Consider the following 18424-nt stretch of genomic DNA (forward strand, 5'->3'; position numbering starts at 1 on the left):
TTAAGGTCCAAAAATAACAACACTTTGGAGGTCCCAAGCCTCAAGGAGGTTAGATTGGTCTCAACTAGGGCCAGGGCCTTTGCAGCACGGGCCCCGGCGTGGTGGAACGCTCTGTCACAAGAGACCAGGGCCCTGCGGGATCTGACATCTTTCCGCAGGGCCTGCAAGACAGAGCTGTTCCGCCTGGCCTTCGGCTTAGACTCACTCTGACCCCTTATAAGGGATTTGGTATATAAATTTTCCCTTGGCTTTTTTGCTCGCCCATTTAGGACCAACATGGATAGCTAGCTCGGGTGAATATCTGATGTTTCCTCCCTTTATGGTCTTAATGGGCTACTACTAAAATGAGGCTGCATTTTAAGCTGTATTTTAAGCCATATTTTAATTAACTGTTTGTTGTTATTGTTTCCTATTATGATTTATTGTAATTCATATTTGGTGTTAGCCACCCTGAGCCCAGCCCTGGCCGGGGAGGGTGGGGTATAAATAAAATTATTATTATTATTATTATTATTATTATTATTATTAAATAATAATAATAATAATAATAATAATAATAATAATAATAATAATAATAATAATAATAATAATATCTTACTGGATTTATGTTGTATTTATCATTTATTATTTATTGATTTTATATACCACCCTATACCCAGGGTCTCAGGGCGATATTTTTGTTTCAATTACAGTGGTACCTCTGGATGAGAACGGGATCCATTATGGAGCCCCGTTCGCATCATGAGCAGTCCACATCTTGAGTGCTGTGTCTGCGCATGCTCACCGCGCGATTCGGCGTTTCTGCACATGCGTGTGATGTCATTTGATGCGTCTGTGCATGCACGAACCGCCAAACCTGGAAGTAACCCGTTCCGGTACTTCCGGGTTCAGCGGGTTCGTAACCCGTGACAAACGCAACACGCAGCATTCGGAACACGAGGTACGACTGTATGCTGTTTCTTGATTTCATGTAGCATACTGCAGAGAGATTTTAGTTCCAGGTTTGCATGTAAGCCTCACCACCGGTTTACACCAGTGGGAAAATTTGTCACTACCATTTCATGAGTCAAACTTTCACAATTCTGTTCCCCCGCCTCGACACAGTCCCTCCATGCTACAATAGCACTCATCCATTGTAAAAAACTGACAAATGTGCTAGTAACTATCTATAGCTCAGACTCCAAGCAGCTGAAATGAAGAACACCCACACATTTCCGTGGGCTGTCTGTCAGTTCAGATTAGACCTGACAAAAGTGCTGGAATAGTGAGCCACTAATCCTTGCATTATTGAACGTATATAGCAGGAACACAAAGACTCTTCCTCAAGCACTATGGCATAACTAAGGTTTCAGCTCTGCATCGACACATTTTTAAGACATAATTTGAAGCTGGCAGGGGTGGGGGGAGAAAAACATCAGAGCAGGGATGCTAACAAGAAGGGGACTGTAGCCTATATTTATATCAGAGTCTCATGGCATGATTTTATTCTTGAAATAGGAGGTATCAATGAAACATTGCGCTCAATCATATCTTTTGTTAGTACAGAGACTGATGGCATCTACTAGACTTTTGTGATTAATGAATGACTTCTAACCAAATGTGTCTTTCGGAAAAAGCGAGTGCGCATGTGCCGTTAAGTCGCACAGCTTGCCTATCTCCTTGGTAACATCCAGGTAGCACTGCAGATACAAGTTGCGATGGATAGATTGGAAGAAAAATGGTAGCTGACCGTGATCTTTTGCCCACAGAATTGATTCACAGAATTTATCAAACCAATTAAGTCAAACAGTTGCTCAGCTATGTTTTGCATGGCAATCCATACTGTAAAATGCCAATGCCTCAAGCAGAAATAGCAGCAGCTAGAAACAACAGGGTTAAATCCAGACTCCAAAGGGGTGTCAACTGCCCAGTTGCTGACCTGGAAGCAAAACAGATGTTGAGAAAATGACATCAGTGACAACAGAACTTGGAGGCAACTCACTTTATAGGGAGGGGATTGAGTGTGGCACCAGGCCGTCATCCGTCATGCACTTTTCCACGGTTGGGCCCTCACTGTGTGAAAGTATTTTGTCCAGATGGGTAAGTGAGGCATCCACACATGAATGGAGCAAAGTCCTCGTTACCCCAGGAGAGGTAAATAAGCATGCGAACAGCTTTGATATAACACCCTACCCTTGCTGGCACAGAATCTCACATAGCAAGAGATTTGATCTCACCCTCCAAAGTAGGTTGGGACTCCAACTAGAGGGGAACCTTCCAGGAGCTCCATGCGACAGAGAGATTGGAGGATCCTATAGAGTAGATCATACAGTATCTACTGATAAGTATCAACTCTATGAAGGTGGCTTGGCTAGGATCTGGAACAGTCACATTGTTATCCCATGTGACATGAACAATGGTGTGTAGTGGAATTACCACTAGGGAGCTAAAAAATGGGCAAAAAAATGAAAGGCACAAATACAGGATGGATGACACCTGGCTTGAGAGCAGTACATGTGAAAAGGATCTAATAGTCTTGGTAGACCATAAACTTGACATGAGTCAACAGTGTGATGCAGCAGCTAAAAAAGCCATTGCAATTCTGGGCTGCATCAATAGGAGTATAGCATCTAGATCAAGGGAAGTAATAGTACCACTGTATTTCGCTCTGGTCAGATCTCACCTGGAATACTGTGTCCAGTTCTGGGCACCACAGTTCAAGAAGGATACTGACAAGCTGGAACGTGTCCAGAGGAGGGCAACCAAAATGGTCAAAGGCCTGGAAATGATGCCTTATGAGGAACGGCTTAGGGAGCTGGGTATGTTTAGCCTGGAGAAGAGAAGGTTAAGGGGGGATATGATAGCCATGTTCAAATATATGAAAGGATGTCATATAGAGGAGGGAGAAAGATTGTTTTCTGCTGCTCCAGAGAAGCGGACATGGAGCAATGGATTCAAACTACAAGAAAGAAGATTCCACCTAAACATTAGGAAGAACTTCCTGACAGTAAGAGCTGTTTGACAGTGGAATTTGCTGCCAAGGAGTGTGGTGGAGTCTACTTCTTTGGAGGTCTTTAAGCGGAGGCTTGACAGCTATCTGTCAGGAATGCTTTGATGGTGTTTCCTGCTTGGCAGGGGGTTGGACTGGATGGCCCTTGTGGTCTCTTCCAACTCTATGATTCTATGAGCTGAGTAGGAAAGGAAGAGAAGACAGAGAAGACAGAGAAATAGCTTCTTTAAAAATTAAGGAAAAAGAGAATTGGGTATGGAAAAGAAAAATGTAGAAGGAGATTAAGCAAAACAGGAGTAGAGTCAGAGCTCTGTCCTGGATGAGGCAAAGAGCTAAAATGGAGACACATAAACACAACCAGGATGTTACATAAAGGTTGATCACACGGTTCCCTGCCTCTCCTGGCCAGGAGGAATACCTAACCCAGTCATAGATGATACCTTCTTCAGCACCCCATCCAAAGAAACTAGGGCACGGGAAGGGATGAGGAGAGAACTGGTTGACAAAAGGGCACAACAGTGTTCTTGGATTGAAAATGGCTACAACATTATTGATTACAGATTCAGGTAGGTTTGGTTTAGGCATTGGGTGTTCTTACCGGTTGATACTCCCGCCTGTTGGCTGGAGATTTTCAGGGTCGTGCCTCAGTTAAAGGCTACCTCAAGATGTGAGTCAACTAAGCTGGCCCTCTAAGCTGCCCTCTGGAAGTTCTATGGCCCATCTGCTCTGCTATGGGCTTCAGGACAGAACTTCCACCTAGATTCCTTTATTGGAGTACCATGAGATATTGCACCTGCTGGAGGGGAAGGGGGTGATGCACCACTTCATCCCCTTCTGGAAATAAGACTACAGGATTCAACCCAATGCCTTACCTACCAAAAGTTGTGAAATTTCCTATGAGGAAGGCAAGAAACCCAAACTTGTTTCCAGGCAAATTCCTTCCTGGCCCTGAATACAGTGACCAAATATATCCAAAGCAAGTTCATTAACACAAAATCAGCAGATCCAATTAGTGGGTGGGTGAGCAGTTTGATCTGCCACTGACTGCACAGCTTGAAGAGAGTGCAGCTGGCCTTTTAAGCTGCAGTGGTGGGCCAGAGAGAAGCTTTGCTCCCTTTAGTCCACCGCTGATGCTCTTCCTACCCTGAAGGCCATGACTAGCCCATTCAAATTGTAGGTTTTGGCGGGCAAGCCCAGCATCCTCCGTGGCCAGGATTGCTGCAAAGGAGGGAGGGATCACCCTCTCCCTTCCATGTCCTCCTGACTGCAAAAGCACTGCCCACCTGAGAAGCGGGGATAAGCGACCATTTCTAATCAGCATTCATCTTTGCAACTGGAGCACTGTAAGGGTAGAAATCACACTTCCCTAATAACATTATTAAGTGCTGGGAAAACACAGCATCCATTGCCTTTGGGAAAGTCATTCCAATCTCACAACAAACAAGTAACAAATTTATTATTCACCTTCTTCAATGTTGGGATGGGGTTTACATGTGTGCTGATGTTTTGCTCATCACGCCTTTTTAAAGCACTCCAAACCATGACTACTGAGGTAATTTACAAAGCAAACTAGCTTCATGAATGGAACCATATTTTATTCAATCATTTCCCATGGCTCAGGCATCCACTGTGGAAACATCAATTACAACATGGGATAAAGAGCAGAGACTCAGCATTACCTCATTCATCTCTTCTATATTGGTAATCATGACAATAATTGGAGAACGCTCCTGCCACACCATTCTCCAGAAATCACTGACAGTATTAACTATGGGTCCCTGAGTAGCAATGTACACCTTTTCTTCTCCTCTATAGCCCTGCCAACAAAGCAACAAGGGTTCATTAGTGTTGAGCTGTGCACAGACCTCAGTCCTCCAGTCCTTTACCCAAGGACAGTTAGCAAATCAAAAATAAATGTGCTTGTGCACTCTTTCTCCCACCTCCCCCCACCACATACAAGCCAAGGACAGAAGGCACAACTTCAATTTATACAAGCAGCAATGGTTGCTATGGCAATGGAAGCATTTATGCTATGCAAGAAGCATGGTTAAACCAAGCTCGGTTATGCTCTTTTTGGTTTTGCTGGAGCCCAAGAGCTGTGTTAGACCCTCAGGGTGCAGCACTGCCCTGGCCTTGAAATCTGAGGTCTCCTTGGAGAAGGTGCAAGGGGAGCAAGATTTCCACACCACCAACAGCCCTTCTGAACTGTTGGATGCAGACATCCCACCAGAGGTCTCCACAGGTTCCTGGCTGGCTCCCAGAACCACCCTTGACCCGCAGGGACAAAGCAGAAGAACACAGCCAGGCAGAAGCTTCAGAGCTGCTGCTGAGGTAGCTAGATAGCTGCATGAGGCTACTTGTGGGTAGAAGGAGGAAGAATATGTAAGCACCTGCCCAGATCAGGGTCTGGCTCAGAGCCAGGAGTAGATGGAGCCTACAGCTCATATATAAGTTATCTGTCTGAGTTGTGTGAACCGCTCCAAGTTCCAGTGCAGGGCCTCTATGAACCATAGGGACAGTAAAGAGGGCTGATGTCATTCTCTGATACTGAAGTAACAACAGCTGGTATCCAAAACAATTGCAAATATTTTTAAAGACAACAAGGTGTGTTTGGGGGTGGGAATGGTGATCTATGGAATTTTGCAGCTATTCATGAATAACTGAGACCCAAACAAACCACTTATGCAGAAAACCCTTCAGGATTGCTTAGCTCTTACCCTGATGTAGTTGGCATTGATGTAAGAACTCAGGGGATCATCTTGATCATCTGAGGTAAGGCACACTCTGCTGTGAGGATCTGGAAAACCAAAGCAAGAGTCCATAGAGTTATGTGCTACAAGGAACTCTACTCTATGAACTGCACAGCTGTCCACGACAGCAGAAGAGTAATGGGCAATGAACCCTTGGTGAGAAACACTGCGGCAATGTCAAATCATCCAAAGATTTGATCTTAAAAATGTAGCAGTAGCCCTGGCGGATCAGATCAAAAGCCTTGGTAAGTCTGCTCTGCTTCCCCCAGGTGGCCATGGAGATGCTTCTGAGAATCCCAGGTATGACTTGAATGCACACAGAGGAACTGGTATCCAGTGGCATACTACCTCAGAAGAATGCAGATGTTCTAGCTATTGACAGATCTATCCACCATGGATTTATCTAATCACCCTTTAAAGCCATCTAAGGCAAAAATTCATCACTACATCTTATGGCAGTAAGCAGACCATATGGACAGCAACATTGCGCCAGTGCTGGGGAAGCAGGCTACTTCTGCACCCATTACAATGCCTTTGTGACACTGCCTCTTTCTCCAGTTTTTTTTTTTAATGCTATTTATTTTCTTGCTGCTCTGCACAGAAGCTTTTTACTGGTGTCAGCCATGATGGCTTGCTACTACAGTGGGCAGGCTTGGTCCCAGAACCAGAGCAAAGGCAGAGGTGTTCCTTTGCACTACAATTCTGGAACCTTTTAGAGGACGGAGCTTGGATTTGTTCCTCTTTGAAATTGGCCATTTTCATCCATTTAGGCTGGCACTTTTGAGACAAGAACTTAAAGCAAGCAACCAGCTTCCTCAAAAGACGTTGATTCTTTTCGTGGTCCCCCCCCCCTCGAATTCCACAACAAATTTGTAAATCTGCAAAATATATTTCCTACAAAAGAAATATAAATTAGCTGAATTAAAGACTATTATCATTTCTCTCAGTAACTGCAATTAACTCCAGAGTTGCAGGCAACTGATCATTAAGTTAAGTGCCTGTTTACCTTTCATTTTAACTAGAGTGAACATCTGTTTTAGACAACCTTGAATATTTTTCCTTCCTCAAAAGCAACACATTCCACTTTGCAGGCAACTTTACTAATCAAGTGGTTGCCGTCCTTGAATATGAAGCTGCAATAAGAAAAGAACGTCGCGTTTAGCTGAAATAGACCAAGTCCTCAGAGCCACATGCACATATACGGCTTAGAGCTGTCCTTCGTGGCCTCTCCCTGTCCTCCTCAAGACATGCAGCTCACACAGATATAGTAACAGATTGATTGGCAGGTGGTTGTGTGGGACGGTGCAGGCTGGCTTTGCAGCAGAAGAAACACTGGGAGCATGGCAAGAGGAAGGCACCTGCTTTGGTAACCATTATCCCTTGCTACACATACTTCCCCTTTCTCTTGCTCTGTATCCTATTTCAGACTGCACGTTCCTTGGGGCAAAAAGCTCTTCCCCCCCCTTGCTTTTGTGAAAGTACCATGTACAGTTACAGATGCTAGCAATGTTGACCTTCCTCTGCAAAATCTCCTTCTCTCCCAAAGAAATCCGAAAGCTTGCCAAGACCTCTCCATTACCAGCAATCTTACCAGTACGCTGGCACAAGGATTTGCTGCAGTGCTGCCCAAGTTCCAATGAAATCAATACAAACCCCTCAGACCTACCCTTGCGTGTGCCTAACTAAACAAAATGAAAATCAGGCATCCTCCTCACGATCCCTCAATCATCTGTATATACTGAGGGGAAAACGAGAAAAACAAAACCGCAAAATAATAAAAATGAATTATATTGTGTCAGTTATGTGGGGGGGGGGGGTTCATAACAAACACCAGCGAGGCGTGAGGCTTTCAGTTTCTGTATTATTCAAAAGGTCTTTAGAAGTTGCAAATAACTAAGAAGGTTGTAGGGCCGACTGTTGTATGAAAAAGGGGTAAAAGCAAACAGCATACGGCCCAGTTGTTTGCATATAGAAGACACACACAGTTCAATTCAATTGTCTCTAGTTAAAGGGTTTCTGGCACTAAAGCTGGGAACGATCTTTGTGTAAGACCTTGAAAAGCAGCTGCTAGTAAGAGGAGGCAATGCAAGGTTAAACTAAAGCTCAGTGGCAGAGCAAATGCTTTGCACACAGAATGTTCCTGGCTCAATCCCTGGTGTCCCTTGGTAGGGCTAGGGAAAGACTCCTGTTTGAAACCCTGTGGAGCCACTGTCAGTCACTGCGGAAAATACTGAGCTAGCTGGACCCATAGGCCTGAGGTGGTATAAGGCAGCTTCCCAAGTAAATAGACCAATGGTATAAGAAAATACTTTTGGAAGATCCTCGTAACTCACTGTTTCTGCCTGGCCAATTGGAAACTACAATTACAGTGGTACCTCAGGTTACATACGCTTCAGGTTACAAACTCCGCTAACCCAGAAATAACGCTTCAGGTTAAGAACTTTGCTTCAGGATAAGAATAGAAATCGTGCTCTGGTGGCGCAGCGGCAGCGGGAGGTCCCATCAGCTAAAGTGGTGCTTCAGGTTAAGAAAAGTTTCAGGTTAAGAACGGACCTCCGGAATGAATTAAGTTCTCAACCTGAGGTACCACTGTACCTGTTGATGTGGCCACTTCGGAGATACAGCTGGCTTTTGTCAGAGGTCTCACTTACCCCCTGCTGCACACCAAGGGAATCCATGAATGAAAGCAGCATAAAAATATCAAGCACAAGGATAGCAAAGCTTATTCCATCATATTTCAAGTGTTTTTAAAAAGCTCACAATCATGTGCAATTTCACACACTTCAATATCACACAAGAAAATTCAGCTTGACGAGCGGCTGTAACGTGGTTATGGTGCTTACTTGGGAGAATTGTTTTGTAGCGATTCTTTCGGACCAAACCTGGAATATCATATTCCTTTGGATCAACAAAGTTCATCGGAATTTCCTGTTGAAAGATACACAATATGAGCCATTAACAGATTCTGAAGGGACAGGAAGAAGCAGAATCCTGTTGTTTTCCTTTGAATGTGAAGTAGTGGCAGCAATGAAATTAGCTCAAAGATGTGATGTGACATTTCCAGTTATTTTTTACACTCCAAAATCAGATTCCTGGATTCCTGGGAGAGAGCCTCTTTTTTTTTTTTTTACAAAAAAAAGAATATTAAAATGCTTCTGAAAATACTCACTAAGGAACACAGTTAAGAGCTACTTTTAGCACTTAGGAGAATGTTATGGGCTCTGTTGTGACCAAAGGCTTATGCACCAATATTGCAGAGGGCGAAGGTGCTTAAATACACTGAAGCCAATGGGTTACAAACAGCTCAACTATGTGTAGGATTCAAGCCATAGCATTCCCTTAGATATGGAAGCAGTAGATGAGCTGCAGCACAGAAAAGGCTCTTCCTGGGGAGGTAGAGTGACTTCTCATGTAATTTATTTTATTATAGGTCAGTACTTTGCACTTGCTAGACTGTAATTCTTGTCCATTCGTGCAGAACCCATTGCTGACATTGGCCTGGTTCACACATAAGGCTAAGTCAATCTATGGCTAAGCATGAATGGGCAAGCCACCCCCAAACAAACCACAAGTGGTAAGCCAAGAACATACCTTGAATATAGCTTGTTGCTTGTTTTGGAGTGAAACAAACCACAAGCCTGGAGAAAGTGGGCAGAGAAAACTTCTTCTCCCACTCTCATAACACTAGACCCTGGGGAGGGTCAATGAAGCTGAATGTTGGTGGGCATTCATGCAGCACATGGTTAAACTATGGAACTTGCTCCCACAGGAGGCAGCGATGGTCCCCCACTTGGATGGCTTAGACAAATTCACGGAGGAGAGGGCCATCAGTGGCCAACTAGCCATGATGGCTATGATCTACCTCCATGGCTGGAGGCAGCAATGCTTCTGAATACCAGTTGCTGGAGGGGAGAGTGCTCTTGTGCTTGAATCCAGATTGTGGGTTTCTCACAGCCGCCTGTGAGAATAGGATGCTGGACTAGATGAGCCATTGGCTTGATTCTTACAAACCCGGATTACCAAGATACTCACAAAAAACTCTGTCTGGAGTACAAAAGAATCCAATGCTTTCTGGTGTAGCTCCTCCTCAGTGAGAACGTTTGATGCTGTCTGGAGGTATTCTCGAGCTGACTCTTCCTTTGGCGACATAATATAGCCAAACTCTTGCTCGGAACAGCCTGGAGTGCACATGTCCAATGTGAGTGAAACATTTGAGCCCCTCCTGCGCAAGACATAACACACATTTGTTGATGATTGTGAAATAAGTCAGTACAGACCGCTTACTCTTCTTGTTTACTTTGGGCAACCCACACAAACGTGTTGTTCCCCAAGCCCAATCTATCTAAAGGTACCTGAAACCATGAGTTTAAACCATGCATTATAATATTCTCCAAGTTGGAGAATGCTAAAATAATATATAGTTCAGGGAATTGCACCAGCAATTCAAAAAAATATATTTTAAAAAATACAGAATAGAAAAAGTAATACAAACAAAATTATTAGCTTAAAAAGAATAACTTGATTTACTGGTGTCAGCCTTCTCATAACAATATTGATGTTGTTCCTTTGATTAGCTACATCAGTTATCAACATAATCACCAACATAATTTACATCAACATTTTGTCCAAGGGCCTAACCACATCCACAGTTAGGATTTCGTTTCAGTTTTTGCTTTCCTATAGAATAGCACTATGACTTCTGCTTTGAAGATAGGGACTTGCCACTTGGAGAATGGGGTCAAACCCTCACTATCCATGTCCTTTCTCAGATATAAACCCATCTACTTCCAGGGGTGGTGGTGGTAGTAGTAGTGAGGAGGAGACAGAAACAGCATCTGCGCTTGTCTTTCCACACATCCACGAAGCTAACAGTAGCTTGCCAGAAGGCAGGGGGCGGGGATTAATGTCGGTGAGGAAAGAGTTAAACATCGCCCAGAGCATCTCCATTCTTCAAACATTTGGGACTAATAATCAAAGCAAAAAATGTATATGATCCCAATGACCGATATATCTGGTTAGGTCCTTAGCCATTGTGGCTAACTGATCACTGTCATTCAAGAGCTACATTTTTGTTCTAAAATTCAACATTTCCAAAAGACTCTCTCATATAACTTTCTCCCTAACAGGGAGGGCACCAAAAACATCTGGAGGGCAGATGCTGGCAACTCCTTCCCTAGGTGACCCACAGATGCCTGTAAGAGCACATATGAAGCAACTATGGAGTCCAGTTCTCTTGCCCTGAATGAAAATTATCTCTGCCCGCTAATCAGGTTCTTATTGGGCTAATCCACTCAGAATGCCTACACTTCCACCTTCCTGGACCCAAGCTCTTTGCATTTCTTTACCTTTCTTGCAGTCCCACAGATTTAACTGTTAGGGTTGCTGGATCTGTCTCTACTTTCATATCCATCACACAGTCAAATACCGGTGTCTCTGGCACGGGGTCCAGATCGAGGAATTCATCTTCAGTTTTGTCCTCTGTCCACTCGGAATAGGTGAATGAAGGCTGGCGGCTTACAGACTGTCGTCGGTCCTCTTGGAGGGGAAATGGGGGATCTGGAGGTGTCTTCAGCAGATACCAAATCTATGGGGAAATATACAGTATCTGGACCTTTCTGCATATTTGAAAAAGGACTTGCCTTTTTAGTGATCAATGGGTCCATTATACCTCTGCATAATAAAACTGCACTAAAGCAAGCTGGAAAATGCTACACAATCAACTCTTTCTTGCAAGTGTCACAAGAGGACTGTCCATTCTATGTTTGCAGTAAGGCAGAGGGCTTTATGGAACCTGCTAGGCATTGCCACTGACTACAGCAGAGCCGTTTCCATGCATGGAAAGTCTGTGTCGATGCCAAATGTGAAATCACTTGCTCCTTTGTGTAGTAATCAACTATGAATGAGTGCACAAAAATGACATGTAAGCCTAGGTCACAGGTTGTGACTACTCTAGAATCATGGAGAAATATGGTAATTCCCACCCTACCCACCCCATCCCAGAAAGGGGAAGTCTGTTTGAAAGAGCAATCACTGCCTGCTCACAGTCTGCATACTCAGAGCTGGCTTGCCCATGAGATGGCTGATTCAAGTGCCACCCCCAAGGGGTGGCACCTGTTTCACCACCCAGCTTTGCTGCTAGTCTCCCCGGCTTCTAGAAGCAGAGCAGGTCTAGTGGCAAAGCTTTGCAGAGCACCTCCCTTCCTGGCAAACCAGAGAAATGGGGTGGCACACTGCCACCCAACTTTGCTGCTGGGAAGGAGGGGGAGATCTCCCTCCGCCCAGTGGTATGGCGGACCTTTGCACTGTTTCACCACAGGTGAGCGAAAAAGAAAAAAGCTGTACTCACACACCTTGCAAAGCAATGCTACAGTCAAACCACTTTCAACTCTCCAATGAAGTATTGCTGTCTTTAGTCAGAGACACCTTACATCAGGAACTCAATTCATTAAAAAAAGATACTAGGTCTCTTGCAAATTCTTGTATTTTATAAGTTCCTTGTTCCCAATCATTCAAATAATCTTAAAAAGAGGGTAACCCGTCAATACAGCTCAGGAGCTTGAATAAAGCTCATAGATGAACATCGTTATCCCGATCTGAAGCTAAACTTGGAGCAGGGAACCAGGTATACAGAAAGGCAGAGTGTGGCACAAGTCCCAAACTAAAAGGAGTATTGGACGACAACAAATGTTTGGAAAATCACCTTTCTTGAAAATTCAGAAAATCTGACATGTAAGGAAGGGTTCTACTCAATTCATAGCATTATACTTTATTTAGAACATATATTATAACCAGAACTGGCTACCTCATTCTCTAATTAAGTCGCTAAGTTTGAAATGGACACACACACACACACACACACACACTGGCAGTTTTCAAATATTTCAACATCTCTCAGAGAAGAGAAGAACAACAGCTGTCCACAGAGAACAGAACAAGGATCAATGAGGCAGGTTCAAGTTGAAATGAAATTTCCGAGCTACTAGAGCAAGTCAGCAATGAAATAAGCAGTTTAAGGATGCAAATCCAATCTACCCCTTTGGGGGCTGTCAAGGAAGGTTAAGAGGAGCCTCTGTTTATAGGGGCCTCACCTAGTGATAGGATGTCCTGTGGTGGAGGGCAGGGCATTGGCACAGACCAGGGGTCTGCAACCTTTAAGACAAAAAGAGCCACTTGGACCCATTTCCAAAGGGAAAAAAAAAACCTGGGAGCCGCAAAACCATTGCGACATTTAAAACAAATATAACACTGCATATATTGTTTCTTATCTTAATGCTATATATACAGGATCGTGCAGTCAGCTGCTATAGCTGCTATATCAATGAAAAATATGAGCATGTCTGATCTGTGACTTTTGATGGCTAGTCCCAGTTATTATTCTCTAATGAGGGGAGAGAGATGCACCTCATATGGTCCCAAATGCATGTAAGCTTTGCTGCTTTTGATGCCCCAAATACAAAACCCTCTCGTATTCTGAGCAAGCTTGGGCTTGCTCTCCTGGGTGTTGAATGAAGTCAAGGTGTGCATGTAGGGGTGTGTGTGTGTGTGTTTGTTTTGAATCAAATAAAGGGGGTGTTGAATAAACTCAGGGGGTGTGTATGTGTGTTGAATCAAGTCAAGGTGTGTGCGTGTGTGTACGGGGGTGTATGGGTGTTCTCCCAGGCTCCCTTTAAAAAAACGGGGATAAGCCGCTCTGAAGGGGCACCATGCACCCCTTCACAACGGCTCATCCCCGCTTGCTTTGAATGGAGCTGGGGAGGAGGGGTGAGCTTTCACCCCTGTCCCCAGCTCCCTTCAAAGCAAGCGGGATGAGCACAGGGCGTGGGGTGGTGGAGAAAGCAGCATCCCGGCTGCTTTCTCCACCACCCCGCGCCCAGCCGCCGATCCCAAAAGCCTGCTTTTGAGATCGGCGGGAGGGCGCAGAGTGGAGAAAGCAGCCGGGATGCAGCTCTCTCCACCCTGCGCCCAGCCGCGGATCCCATTTTGGGATCGGCACACAGGGCGAGGGGTGGAGAAAGGTGCGTCCCCACTGCTTTCTCCACCCCGCGCCCTGCTGCCGATCCCAAAAGCCTGCTTTTGAGATCGGCGGGAGGGCGCAGAGTGGAGAAAGCAGCCGGGATGCAGCTCTCTCCACCCTGCGCCCAGCCGCGGATCCCATTTTGGGATCGGCACACAGGGCGAGGGGTGGAGAGAGCTGCATCCCCACTGCTTTCTCCACCCTGCGCTCTGCTGCCGATCCCAAAAGCCTGCTTTTGAGATCGGCGGGAGGGCGCAGAGTGGAGAAAGCAGCCGGGATGCAGCTCTCTCCACCCTGCGCCCAGCCGCGGATCCCATTTTGGGATCGGCACACAGGGCGAGGGGTGGAGAGAGCTGCATCCCCACTGCTTTCTCCACCCTGCGCTCTGCTGCCGATCCCAAAAGCCTGCTTTTGAGATCGGCGGGAGGGCGCAGAGTGGAGAAAGCAGCCGGGATGCAGCTCTCTCCACCCTGCGCCCAGCCGCGGATCCCATTTTGGGATCGGCACACAGGGCGAGGGGTGGAGAGAGCTGCATCCCCACTGCTTTCTCCACCCTGCGCTCTGCTGCCGATCCCAAAAGCCTGCTTTTGAGATCGGCGGGAGGGCGCAGAGTGGAGAAAGCAGCCGGGATGCAGCTCTCTCCACCCTGCGTCCAGCCGCGGATCCCATTTTGGGATCGGCACACAGGGCGAGGGGTGGAGAGAGCTGCATCCCCACTGCTTTCTCCACCCTGCGCTCTGCTGCCGATCCCAAAAGCCTGCTTTTGAGATCGGCGGGAGGGCGCAGAGTGGAGAAAGCAGCCGGGATGCAGCTCTTTCCACCCTGCGCCCAGCCGCGGATCCCATTTTGGGATCGGCACACAGGGCGAGGGGTGGAGAGAGCTGCATCCCGGCTGCTTTCTCCACCCCGCGCCCTGCTGCCGATCCCAAAAGCCTGCTTTTGAGATCGGCGGGAGGGCGCAGAGTGGAGAAAGCAGCCGGGATGCTGCTTTCTCCACCACTCCGCGCCCTGCTGCCGATCCCAAAAGCCAGGCAGGGGGGCGCAGGCGGGCCACAGGCGCAGCGCCCCCCACCATTTCCCCGCCCCGGAGCCGCGGCAAAGCTCTAAAAGAGCCACATGCGGCTCCGGAGCCGCGCCTTCCCGACCCCCGGCACAGACAGTCTGCTTGGTCTCTATATAGGACTGTGCAAACATAGGGTTTCCAGAAAACTGCATTAAATCTAATTCAGATATTAAGCTGTTAAATACACAAACCAACTTAATTTAATAACCTGTGTGGATAAGCTCAAGTCTGTTTTTATTCAATGCAGAATATCCACAATTTAACAGCTTGCTCAAAGGGCTCCACTGTTTAAAACAGTGTGCTGCCTCTAATCTCTGGCAAAGTGCCAGGACTTCAACCTCTCCCTGTCCTCTAAGGAAGTATCCAAACCAACAGGGCTTTTTTCTTATATGATCTGCTAAAGAGAATGACACAAGTGCTTTTCAGTTCATACATCAGTCCATGTTCTGCCACCATTAGCATTCTACTCCCTTTTATTTATGTAAAATCAATTTTTCACAATGTATGCAAAATTCAAACACTTCATCTCAGAGAAGTTTCAACTGTTCCTTTTCCTGGTCACTGTCTTTCATTTTCTGCCTTCATTTTTAGAGCGTTTTATTCTTTTTCATTATTTGTGTAAATTTGTGCCAGTGTACTTCTGCGTCTATTTGCCAAGACACCTTGTTAATTTTGACCTGATTTCTTCTAGCAGAAGTTAAAACAATGTGTCAAAAACTGTAATTGATATTGTTGAGCCACAACAGAAAAGTGAAGGGAAATAAAATGTGACAGAAGTGTTACTCTGGCAGTACCCAAAGGTGTGATCTATTCTACAAACGTGTATCAGTTTTCTAGCAGTGGCATTCCCAAATAACCATGGGAAGTGTAGTTTGGTGAGGTGAAGTTTGTGATTTTTTCTTTTCTCAGCAATTATAAATCCAAGAGTTCTCTAGGGCGAATATATTACTGTTAAGCTGGTTTAAGTCTGCAGTGTAAATATATCCTAACTCTGTGAAAAGGGAAAATCTGTACTGTACATTTATGCTAAAGGATGCGATAACCAACACAAAAATAATACTGTTGCATCGTCACATCAGTACTCAGGTTTATTGTGAACAAGAAGTCTGAGAAGTACTTAAGTCTTGTGGATCTCTATGACAATGGTATTTAACCAGCATTTGCTATAATGAACATGTAAAACATGAAGTGCACAAAGATCAGGAAGTTGTAGCAAAGCACTAGCCTTGGTCCAGAGCATTTCCTTACTTCCTAAACACTGTTTTACACATATGTATTACCCTTTATTCTGGCTAAGTTGTAAGACTTTTTGACCAGTCAAAGGAAATATACTCCTTACATTTTCTGTATCTCACAAGATACCAACAGAATTTTTGTTTTTTGAAATAAAACTAAAATTAACAAGTGTGACATATTACTGTAGAACAGGGGTGGCCAACTCCCAAGAGACTGTGATCTACTCAGAGTTAAAAACTGGCAGTAATCTACCCTTTTTTGGGGTTCAGGTCAAAGTTGTTGAGTTTTTTTAGGGGGGAGGTAAAATGTTGAGCTTCTTTTAGGGGAGCCACAATTGTTCAGCTTCTTTGGGGGGAGCCAGTGATCTACCGCAGACATCCAGTGATCTACCAGTAGATCATGATCTACCTGTTGGACATGACTGCTGTAGAATAAGTGAGGGCTCACAAAAAATGTTGTAGTATGTCTTTAGCCCTTAACACAGGGGTCAGCAACGTTTTTCAGCTGTGGGCCGGTCCACCATCCTTAAGAGCATGTAGTGGGCTGGACTATATTTTGAGGGGGGGGGTGAACAAATTCCTATGCTCCATAAGTAACTCAAGAGATGCATTTTAAATAAAATCACACATTCTACACATGTAAAAACACCAGGCAGGCCCCACAAATAACCCAGAGATGCATTTTAAATAAAAGGACACATTCTACTCATGTAAAAACACGCTGATTCCCGGACCATCCGTGGGCCGGATTGAGAAGGCGATTGGACCGCACCCGGCCTCCGGGCCTTAGGTTCCCTACCCCTGCTTAACATGTGTACTCCTGTTTAGGGCTACAGCTTGCCTTGAAGCAAATGACTGATTCAACGGGGGGGGGGGGGTGTTCAGGACAGAAGAAAGAACAAAGGGCACCTTCCTCACTCCCCACTCCTGAACCTGCCATAAAGCACTAAAGAATTCAAAGTCAGGCTGCCTGCCAAAGGCACTACTGCTACATAGTGAGGTGGGGGAACAGGGAAAGTTTCTGGAGAGAGGGAAAGTGAATTCATATTTCATAGTACTGTTGACAGGAGGAGTTTAAAAAATAAATAAAAGACCATGTCCTGCATTTATTTAACTGTCCCTATCCCTTTCCAGGATATAGTCAAACCTCGGTTGTCGAAAGTAATCCATTCTGGAAGCCCTTTCAGCTTATGAAATGTTCGACAACCGAGGCGCGGCTTCCAGTTGGCTGCAATTGCTTCTCGCAATCAAGCGGAAGCCACGTTGGATGTTAGGCTTCCGAAAGACGTTTGAAAACCAGAGCATTTACTTCTGGGTTTTCAGCATTTGGGAGCTGAAACGTTCCAAAAAGGAGCCGTTCGGGAACCAAGGTTTGACTGTACTATAATTTTTGATGCTTAAGAAGGCAAATTCCAACTTCTTTCACACAGCTGCTCTCAACATCCCATAAATTAAACATAAGTCCTTGTTGCCCTACTCCCGCCCCTTTCTTGGTTAAAATGTTGTTTGTTTCAAATTATGAACTATTATACAGATTACCCCAGTATGTAAAACCTGTATTCTTATTCATCCATTGATGTGATCTCAGATATGTCCTACCATGGGATCACTTCAGTAATCCATCCCCACTCTGTGGCTTTTTCCAACTAAGCAAACTGAGGGAATTGATGTAACATAAATTAATTTACAGCAATGTATTAACATTGTTGCACACCTATAATAATCTCGACTACTTTGTTTCTTTGTTGCTGTGCTTAATTGACTCTGACGGCGAGAAACGCAGTTTGGGGAAACTGCAGAAAATTCAGTAGGAGCGATCATAACAAAAACATCACACTGTGCTTATTCTGATTTGGCTTGTTTCAGGCTTGGAGTGGCTCATTGTACAAGTTCTGGTGATTTTATACAGTTCAGTGTCAATTTAGAAGTCTGTCTTTTGCACTTTAATGTGCACTATTACACCACTCTCTGAAAGCTTTTTTATTTGATCTCACAATACATCTTGCAAAGAAAAGCCTGAGCAAAAAGCTAATGCAATTGAACAGCAAAGCTAATCTCACTACCCACATCAGTATTCTCATTCACAGAGAGGTATTAACATTAATTACCATCCTTAGTGAGTGGTTTTTAAATACACTTCCTGCCAAGTTACCAGAGAAAATCCTGCAATTGTCCCATGCCCCAGAATGAGCCTAACAACAATATATATGTAGCAATGTTTACGTGCTCAAACCATGTGCATGTGAATTGCTAATGCTTATTAGGGCATTAGAAACTTTCTCATGAAATGCATCAGCATGACACTCTGAGGGAACTTGGAAGGTATCAATTTGTTTAGCAAATTCTTTAATCGGAATTGAATAAATTCAAGAC

The 18424-nt window shown here is 44.9% G+C and overlaps 2 protein-coding genes across 4 annotated transcripts in view; both read right to left on the reverse strand.

Annotated features, from left to right (window-relative positions):
• LOC117059660 (tyrosine-protein phosphatase non-receptor type 5-like) overlaps window positions 1-2269 on the reverse strand; it is a 24954-nt gene extending 22685 nt beyond the window's left edge. The window contains 1 exon segment of the mRNA XM_033171792.1: window positions 2217-2269. Within this exon segment, the coding sequence (XP_033027683.1) occupies window positions 2217-2269 (53 nt within the window).
• Window positions 2270-4371: 2102 nt separating this feature from the next.
• Window positions 4372-18424, reverse strand: part of LOC117049459 (tyrosine-protein phosphatase non-receptor type 5-like) — a 34252-nt gene continuing 20199 nt past the window's right edge. Inside the window, exons 5-9 of one of the 3 annotated variants that reach the window (XM_033154159.1) lie at window positions 11085-11323; window positions 9772-9961; window positions 8583-8667; window positions 5707-5786; window positions 4372-4806 (exon numbers count right to left, since the gene is read on the reverse strand). In XM_033154159.1, coding sequence (XP_033010050.1) covers window positions 4606-4806; window positions 5707-5786; window positions 8583-8667; window positions 9772-9961; window positions 11085-11323 — 795 coding nt within the window. In that variant the 3' untranslated portion in view covers window positions 4372-4605. The remainder of the gene's footprint in view (window positions 4807-5706; window positions 5787-8582; window positions 8668-9771; window positions 9962-11084; window positions 11324-18424) is intronic. The other 2 variants (XM_033154149.1, XM_033154139.1) reach the window with 2 other exon arrangements.

This window comes from Lacerta agilis, chromosome 1 (assembly GCF_009819535.1).
Source record: "Lacerta agilis isolate rLacAgi1 chromosome 1, rLacAgi1.pri, whole genome shotgun sequence".
In the NCBI taxonomy this organism is placed as follows: Eukaryota; Metazoa; Chordata; class Lepidosauria; order Squamata; family Lacertidae; genus Lacerta; species Lacerta agilis.